General features: G+C 40.8%; 1 protein-coding gene across 4 annotated transcripts in view; it reads left to right on the forward strand.

Annotated features, from left to right (window-relative positions):
- The first annotated feature begins 3,183 nt into the window (after positions 1–3,183).
- Positions 3,184–9,854, forward strand: part of igsf9ba (immunoglobulin superfamily, member 9Ba) — a 63,569-nt gene continuing 56,898 nt past the window's right edge. For 2 of the 4 annotated variants that reach the window (XR_004655976.1, XM_034866898.1), the window contains exon 1: positions 3,184–3,718. Coding sequence is in view for 3 of the 4 variants with exons in the window: in XM_034866898.1 (XP_034722789.1) it covers positions 3,655–3,718 (64 nt within the window). In the remaining variant the exon portion in view is untranslated. The remainder of the gene's footprint in view (positions 3,719–9,854) is intronic. The other 2 variants (XM_034866896.1, XM_034866897.1) reach the window with 2 other exon arrangements.

Raw genomic sequence — 9,854 nt, forward strand, 5'->3', positions numbered from 1 at the left:
TGAAAAGAACGTATGAACCACTTAAGGCTTACAACCATGATTATTCATTTCCAAATATTTTGCAAATGGGATCTGCTGAAGCGGGGCTAAAGAGCCTGAAGAGCCGCAGGTTGCAGTTCCCTGGTGTAAGCCTAGCATGTTGTGGTGTTGTGTCAGCACTTCTGTAACTTAAGGTGAGGGTTGGGTGGGGGGGGGGGGGGGGGGGGGGGGGGGGGGGGGGCTGTGTAATGTGACCTTGTTGTTGCCATGCAGGAGTCACAGCACACTCTTGCACACCTCCCCTGACAGTAATTGTGAGAACCTGACGGATGCTCCACCTTCAAAATGACTTGGTCATTGAACATAACAATGTTGCATGCAGCTCTCTCTGTGGAGTTTTTAATGTGAAATCCTCCCTTTCTCATGATTAGTCACACAGCTGTATGAATAAACAAGGACATACCACACAGCTATTTAGGATCCATAACTTATGACTTATAGCTTCAGTTGAAGACGCCAATGAACAAAGCTTCCGCCCAGCAGTAGCCATGCCGGTTTCTTGTGTTAGAGGGGGTTTGTTCTCTTTAACTTTCTTTAACTGAAACAGGAGCAGTACTACGTCTGTGGCACGGTGTGCCGAGCTGTGAGGGAGGAGTCAGAGAGCATCACTCAGGCACTACTTCATCCAAATCTGATCATCTCTCCATTCTGTATAACGCTGGTGTTATAGGTTTGTCTTTCCAAACCTATGAAGAGAAGCACTGTTTACATGCAATCACTTTACAAAGGGCCAATGCAACTATAAGTTGCGAAAGAGAAATGTTCCCTTCTTGGACTCATTTGAACAGAAACTAACCAGAATTTCACAATAAAAGCCAGAAAAAAACACATATGTGTAACAGGAATATTTTTATTTAGTTCTTGTTGCTTTTGTATTTTCCGAGCTTGTTATTAATCTGGCAACCCCTCAGGTTGATCTGATGTTCTCTAGGGGTAGGAACCATTGTTTTATAGCCTAGTGTACACTTTAACAAATTTAACTTCAAATTCACAGTAACCTACTGGCAACAATTGTCAAGCAAGTCACTGTGAATTATTTTTACAGTAAAGGTCCCGTACTTCCAGTTACAGTACTTTATGTATTCACTGTAAAATACAAAACAAGTAAACACTGTAATTTTAGTTGTATTTACAGTATTTCTTGATTTACTTTACTCTAGAATAAATGTTATTTATATACTAGGATTTCTATTGCATTTACAGTGCTGCTTTATTTACTGTACAAATAGAAACAGTTTAGCACTTTTTTTTATATACTGCATATGGCAATACAGTACTATTAACAGTAAGTATCAGTGAAACATTTTAATTTTCTCACTGTAAAATTTAAATACTGTGTCACTTTGATTTAACATTAGCAACTTTAATAAAATCACGTTTTAAAATATAATTAACTGCAGACAACAAGAAAATTGTTAACAGTTAGTTAAGATTTGATGAACAGGAACAGCACTTTACAGCATTCTACTGTAAAAAATCATATGCAGTAATGTTACTGTGAAATCTAAAGTAACTAACTGTAGATTTCACAACCAGTGTAGTAAAATATTAACACAAAAGATAGATACGTAGATAAAAACTTTACTCATCCCAAAGGAAATTTAGGCATCCAGAAGCAAGACAATCATAACACAACAAACACATACATGAAAAATAAAATAAAGAATTGAAAGTCCGTAATAGAAATGCAATGACCATAATAAGGTGAGATACTATTGTAGACTGTGTGGATTGAACAGTGCAGTAGATCATGATAAAATATTGACTATGACTGTAAAGTATAAACATAATAACCCATAACTGACTGACTGAATAGGAATAAGAACAATATGCAACAGGGAATAAGTCATAAGTTGTAAGATGTAGATTTTATGACCAAATGGCTGTGTATGAGGGCTAAAGTAGCCAATAAGAAAGTTGTACAGCAGACAAGCGATCTGATACTGAATAAACACATAAAGAAAAATAACAAATGCTTTCATACAGCACACAAGAGATTGGTTTTTGATGACTAAGAAAAGGATGTGAATTACGTGATATGGCCTTTACAGCCACCACACACCTTCACAAGCCAACACCTACAGTATGAGAGCAACAACAACCAATGAGCGAAGGTCTTGTGGAAGACCAGCGTTCACCCCTCCAGAATTTCAGAGACTTAGATTGGACATGGTGCCAGGCGCACTAACACCTTATTAAGACACCTAATGATGTATATGTATATCATGTGTCACTTTCCTTAACATGCGTGTACTTGATGTGTTGCTTTCATATGGGAACACAAGCTGCAATTACAGATCTGACTAAAGAGCGGTCAGATCAGACTACCCATCCCAGTCAAAAGTGGTTATTAAATAGTGTAAAAACGTTCCAATGTGTTGTGTAAAATATTACTAAGCAGGATTTCAGTGCAGGACTAAAGAGGTCTGCAGACAAAATGGAGAATGTCTTTTTCGTCACCTTTTTTTGTGATTTTCTTTCATTTCAGACAGGAATGTGACACTCACAAGAAAGGGAGGGGAGGGGGGGAGACAGACAGATAGATATGCAGAGACAAAACTGTGACAAATTCTGCTGGAAGACCACGATTTGCATGACGAGTCTTCACCGAGTTCTTCTCAAACGACAGATCCCATCTCTTCCAGTAACACACAGCAGCCGGTGTCAGTGTGATTAACAGGAGATCTGAGCTGATGTCGGCCAGCCAGATGCGCACAGGCGTTATGATCCCTCTGTGCTCATGCATGTAGAAAACAGAGGGAGTGAAAAGGAGGCAGCCTTATCAGTGGTAACCATGTGTGCGCAGTGGGCAGCGTGATGGAGCTGCATCCTCGCGCTCGAGGCCATCGAGGAAAAACCAGGCGAACGGTATCCGTCGCCACACCCATCACATAAAGCCAGACACGGCGCTGGCTGAAAAAAAAAAGAAAGCGTTTTAATATCGTTGACAGCGACATGACAACAGCCGAGGGCTATGGGTGAGCGACAGATGAGGCACACACACCTCCACTGCTCCTCTGTTCCATACACACGACCTGCACCATAAACAGCGGGAGGGTGCCACTGTTGATGTGATAAAGAAAAAGGAAGACAAATGCAGCTTGGGTAAATGGATGATGGGCAGTGATGGTGCACGTGGGGCCAGTTTAGGAGAAGCATTTAAAGATGTGGACACGTCTCTGTCAATGCGCATGATACTGCGGTTCCACTACTATGGCACGCTCCAACTCACCTTGAATCGGCGCACGGCGGCTCTCCTGTCATTCGGGGTGCGGGGCGTACGGAGGACCAATACACGCCCCAAAGCCTCAATCAGCAGCCAATCCGATGACAGAAGAGGCGGACCTGTGGCTGCATTCTCACACTTGGTTTCACTATGCGCTCGTGAAAACGGCTCCGTCTACTACGAACGCGGCGGTGCAGGTGCTCTGTCTCTTCGGGAGAGGATGCGGATGGAAGGACGGGGGAGGGAAGGGATGAAGGGAAACGCCACGAGGAAAGAAAATAGGATATGAAAAGGGGCTTTCGCTAAGAGACCGTGAGGTGCAAGGTCGAATATGAGAGTTCGGTTGAACGGGGCACTTTGCGTGGTAAAAGCTGGTCGGCAATAGTACTATGATTTGGTATGTGGCCACTCTGATAGCAAGTGTATTCAGCACCAGAGGAACGGCCGCTCAAGGTGAGTTGAAGTGCAATATATCTTGTGCCGCACATATGATTTCTGCTGTCTCCGTGCACGCTTCGTTGGTGCTGCTGTTTGCAATCGCATGTTTGTTTTTTTGCACGTTAGGTCATATGAACTGTGGAGCTAATTCATCCTAACAAATGTCTGCATATCACATATGTCACGTGAAAGTTCAAACCTGGTTAGATCGGATCTGAGCAAACAATAATTGTCTCGAAATGGCCTGTCTCGCATAGCATGACATGTGATCCACATGCCAGTGATATAGACTACAAAAGGTCCTGAATGATTGGCCATGACCAAAAATGGGTTGATTGATATGGATGTGTGGGTTTAAAGGCCTGTGTTGGGATATGCGCGAGGCTCATTTGTGTGATTAAACAAAGATTGGAAATAAGGTCCCTGCTAAGGAGGGAAATGTGTGCAATGTATCAAAGCAAGCAGTCCCGTTTGAGTCCTCCAGAGAGGGGTGTGACCGTCTAAGCCCTCAAGATGGAAAAGTAACTAAATAATGCATTACGTGTCAGATATAATGCACTCTTGGATTGATAGAGCCCATTGCTGCATGCATGGGATTCACATGCTGAATAATACACTTCACATGGATATGGTCACATAGTGCTGTGTGTGTGTGATGCACCAAGCACATGCAAGGCCCACCTAGTGCTGATTAAAGTGTCTCATTATACTGATCATTCCTAGAGCAACACACTGCACAATATCCCTTTTGTTCTTATTTTTCTGAGCACTCTGTATTGACCCATGTACTTACTTAACCTTGCTTTTCCACTCATGTCCAGATGAGGGAGACATGTGCCAAGCTGTCGCCTGGTAACTGATCCCAATGACCCCCGCATACCCAGTCAAAACTGGTCTGCTCACAGGTCTGGCTCCCCCTGTGATGACAGCCAGGTTCAAGCCGAGTACAATGTGAAAACGTCCTCTCATAAAACATTCGATAAAGGAAAAGAGAATATCTCATGGGGTGGGATTGTTTTGAGTGCAAATTCTCCCTTTTATGAAGACATAGATGCGGTTTAATAATGTCAACTCAGAGGTGTTGTCTGGTATCGGCACTGCTCTCAAGGTGATTTACTTTTGAAAAGGCTTACAGTGGAGGCTGCACCAGAGAGTCCCAGTTCACAACGTAGTCTAACAGTAATTACAAATGAGAGCTGGTCTACTTCTTTTATTAGAGCGTCCTAGAATTAGGTGTCTGAACCCAGTCTGGTGTGACACTAAAATGCACGTTAAGACCAACAGTGACTTATTTTGAATTCTTATTTCATCAACACACCGACCTGTCATCAGAGTTAAAGGCTTTTTGACAATAATTATGCAGCTTTAATGTCATAAATGGTACATTATACACTATTCGCAGCATAAACTAATGACAGGATGCTGTTCAAAGAATGTCTAAAGCTTGAAAAGAAGGCAGAGTTTGTTAAAAGAGTGAACTAAAACTTTCACTGCGGTACCTTCGCATCATTGAGCTTCTTTTTTTTTTTTAAAGGAGTAGCTCGATATTTTGGGAAACAGCTTATTCGTTTTCAGCTGGGAGTTAGATGAGAAGATCGATACCTCTCTCATGTCATTGAGCTGCTTAGCTTAGCATAAAAACTGGAAACATTGGGAAACAGCTAGCCTGGCTCTCTCTGAATCCAGCACACAGGACATCTCAAGCTCACTAATCTGTTTATTTAATTCATACAAAAACAGGTGTCAAAACTAAATGTTGGCTGGCTGGACTATTTCTTAGCTGGCAGCAGTGATTTCCTTGAGTCATCATGTCAATGTGCATCATATCCTCATACAACTGCTTGTATAGTATCTTACAAAAATGTGCACATATGCACAATTATTTGTGCGCTATCCTACAAATGTCGAGCAACACGAGCGATCCGTGCGCCTGCACAAGCCCTCACAGTGCTGAACCTGTTCAGGCAACAAAACTACTTAGGTTTAGGAAAAAAGTGTGGTTTTGATTAAACAGGCTAATCTTCTTATACATGGGCCTTAAGTAGAGGCCTCCTGGGTGAAAGTCCTGGGTGGGTGCTGTTTTTTCACATACACATGTATGGAATAAACAAGCAAAATATAACGAGTTTCTTACTTTTGGACTCAGCTAGGCTAGCTTTTTCCCGCTGTTTCCTCTCTTTGTGCTAAGCTAATCTTACCAGCTGCTGGCTGTAACCTTTCTGTACAGATGTAAGAGTGACATTGATTTTCTCATCTAACTCTCAGGAAGAAAAAGAATAAGCATATTTTCTCAAATTTCAATCTATTCTATTAGATAATGGTAATTTAATAAGTTGCCATCTTGATGCACATGCTAGTAATATGCATGTGTGCTATGTTAGCACCTACCAGTATGACGCTATGCTGTTGGACTGGATCCCATACTGAGACCACCCAACTTGTGGTCGAACCCTGATCTTAATACTACCATTTAAAAAAGTATATTAAAGGAAGTTTGATGGGTTTTCCACATTGTCAGACTTGGAGGTGAGAGCAGTGTTAAAATTAGTTTTCACTGCCTTATGCATGCTAGATAATAGTGGTCAGATTTCAAGGTACCAATGAACATAAATCAAAACAGATGGCCAACAGATAACTTGCTCCAAAAAGTTGAGCGGTGGCCCGGCTCCTTTCTTTGGAATGGTTTTGGTGTTAGGAATGAACAAAGGGCCAGTGAGTCTGCAGCAAGACATGTTTTATTTCGCCTGTGGAGAATTAAGTTTTTCAAAAAATACTGAGATTTCCTGAAACAACGAATGCTAATTTTGATGATGAGATATTTCTCTTATATCAAACAGTAAAACTACATACTGACACACAAGATACAAGACCAGCAAGCTGCAGTGAGACATTGAAAGAGGCTCTGAATCGTTAGAATAGAAAGTCAGGAAGTCAGTTTTCATTTCAATGTGTGAGATTTGTTGGTGGAACAACATGATGTGATGCAGGTTGTGTTTTTTCCATTCACCGGCATGGTGGCCATAAAGCTGGCATCATCTAGCAGGCCCACGTATCATTGTACAGATTGAAATCCATTAGAGGAGTAAAAATGTTTCTCAGTTTCATGTCATTGTAAATTAAATAGATTTGGATCCAACACAAAAAAGCTAATTTTAAATGTCTCTGGTTCTCTACTTTATGATGTGCATTTTAATGCATTAGTTAACAAAAAGATGAAGAAATTTGCCATTGACTATCATAGTTGCATTCTTACAGGCCTATACTGAGTCGTGTTCGTAGAGAAGCTGTCTGACAAGAGGAGTCCCAGATGCATGTCATGTTTTCATCTTTAAGGGAAACTGGAAGCCTAAATGGGTCAAGTTTAGCTGGGATTATTCGCGGCTGGCAGGATGGTGTTGAAAGTGGAAAGTGAAGACAGCAAGCAGAATCCTGACATATAGTACAAAAGTGTCAAGATTTTAAGGGACAGAATGTCATCTGTGTTGACTGTATCCCTCATCCACAAATTTGTCTGATAAAGGAAACTGAAGCAGGGGTCCAGCGGGGGGGGGGTATGTGAATAGTAAGAGATACTCAGAGGTTTACACGATGACTGGCCTGAATTTGAATTTGTGCTACACCATGTCTACAGAGGAGGCAGCAGCTTCTGTCCTCTGTCTACATAGGATGCATTCAGGCACAGTGTTAAGTGTAGGTCATTTGTGTTTTGGCATCACTTAGAGCTCAACACACAATCCCTGTAGTTGCACGCATTAAATGGAAGAAAATAGAGTTGGAGCGTAAAAATGTGTGTAGATAATTTTTCATCTGAAAAGAACGTGGCTGAGGGCTGAGAGCGACCCTGTACAGTACAACAAATAAATCTGGTGTTTTCTGAAAATCAAGCCACATAAACCTATTCTGGTACAACCTCTATATACAATTATGAACCTGAAAATGAGCATGATATGGGCACTTTAACTCAAACTGACCTTTCTGGATCTTATGTCGCCATCTCACTTTTCTAAACACAGAGGTGTTTTCATTGCAAAAGTGTGGAAAACAGCTTTGTACCAATAAGTACCCAATAAGCTCGCCTGCACCTTGTCACCAATCTCTAAATTTCTCACTTCTTATAGTTGGAGGGTTTTGGAAGTGTTGGGTATTTGCAGTGAGCTGTTTATTAGCCCTTGGATTAGCTGTTTATTGAACTTAAAAGAAGTGAATATTGAAGCTTTTATTGTAAATTGACTTTCTAAAATGATAATTGAACAAGTTAAAGTCAATTGTACATACAGACATATAAACCTAATTACAAAAAAAAACTTTAACTAGATGTTTGTGTACTGTGGGAATTTTTTTTCAACCAGTTCAACGACATTAGTCAGTGATTTACACAGAATAGCTCAGGTTTGAGCGATCAGTCACCCATTGGGGAGGCAGCATATGGTCAGGGAGACTCGAGGTTAGTTCAACAAAGTCAACGATGACTTGGCAACCAATCAAGGTGATGCAAGAGGGACACTGATGGCAATGTAGAAGTAATTAAATGTCGTTGGCAAGTTTCAGGGAGTAGTGTATACATATATATATATATATATATATATATATATATATATATATATATATATATATATACACACATACATATGTATTTATATCACTGATGGCAGACTGACTTTCTTCTCAGGTCCTGTGCTGGGACTTGGTGTGTTTTAAGCATTTGTTGAAGTGGCATTTGGCCAGATTGTATTTATCTCTAATTCTCTTCTCTTGAGTCTGCTCCTTGATGTTTCACAGAAGCTCCCTCGTGATCCGTGGCTTGGCACTCCTGTTCTTGTCACTGGGTTTTCTTCCAAAACCACGTTTCTTCAAAGACAGAGGTCTATAGAAGTAGACAGTATTTGTGAAGGCGTCAAAACTGCCACTCACAAATCTTAGGGCCTCCCATTAGCGCGGATGCAGTTTCTAAAAACCCTCCTACTGTCTCGGGAGTCCAGCTTCAGATTGTGCTTCAGAGAGACTGTTTTCACTTTTTGCTTGGATGTTAGAGCGGCCTGGGACCGGGCTCCTTTCCTTGAGATGGTTGAGGATATGTTTTGACAGCAGTGATTTAAATTGTCTAATATCTAAAGAGTTTTAAGTGATATCAGCCTCAGTGCAATTTATTTAATGTTTAATGTTGTGACTGCTCTTCTGCATTTGTTCAAAATCCTAATGCGAATCATAGGCCCTGACAGTACTGCAGTATTTAGAGTCTGGTTGGTGATATGCACTAAATTAGACAGTGCCATAGGGTTGCAGAGGTTGGGCCAGTTCTATTTAAAAGCATCAATGCTTACAATGAATGCAGGAAAACATAAAACTTAAAGAATGCAGGATGTGTTAATTTAATTTCTGGCGTTAGGAGGTTATGGATTTGACATGTAGCAACTTCTTTGTCTTTATTTTATCAGAAATTGTAGTGCACTGTAGATTAAATGCCACATTTATAGGCAAACGCAGGCAAGTCGTAAACAGCAGAGTGCCAGTATTGAAGAAATCATTTAGATCCTTTAGATCCTAGAGAGTTACTTTCTGATTAAAGGAGCACGCCGGCTTATTGAGGCTTTAGCTTATTCACCATATCCCCCAGAGTTAGATAAGTCCATACATTAGGGTGACCATATTTTGAAAAAAAGACACAAGAGACACAGGTTTATCAGAGGTTAATGAAAATGCTTTATGGTACAAAAATAACGTATGTAATAAAATAAAATCTGTTACAAAATAATAGCACTCTTTTCAAATTAATAAATGTATAAAATAATCAATGTGAATTAATGTTCTAAATATGACCTATTCTGTGTCAGCTTCAAAATCTAGCTTCAACAAATTATCTCTTAAAACCTTTTCAATGTAATAAGATGAGGTTTTTTGGTGTCCATGTGAGCTTGGAGATCTCCAGCAACTTCATTAGACACTGAAACATATGGGCTCGCTTTGCACTCCACTAGTCCCAACCGGGATGGTACGTGTAAAGTTTTTTCGCAGTTCAACTGTGAAGCTGCACTTACACTTCGGCATTTTGTTTGCAGTCCTGCTCCGCTGTCTTATCTGCTCCCTGTATGTGCTCCCTGTCTGATCTACTCCATATACGTGCTCCCTGTCTGATCTGCTCCCTGTATGTGCT

The sequence above is a fragment of the Etheostoma cragini genome, chromosome 3, assembly GCF_013103735.1.
Source record: "Etheostoma cragini isolate CJK2018 chromosome 3, CSU_Ecrag_1.0, whole genome shotgun sequence".
Taxonomy (NCBI): Eukaryota; Metazoa; Chordata; class Actinopteri; order Perciformes; family Percidae; genus Etheostoma; species Etheostoma cragini.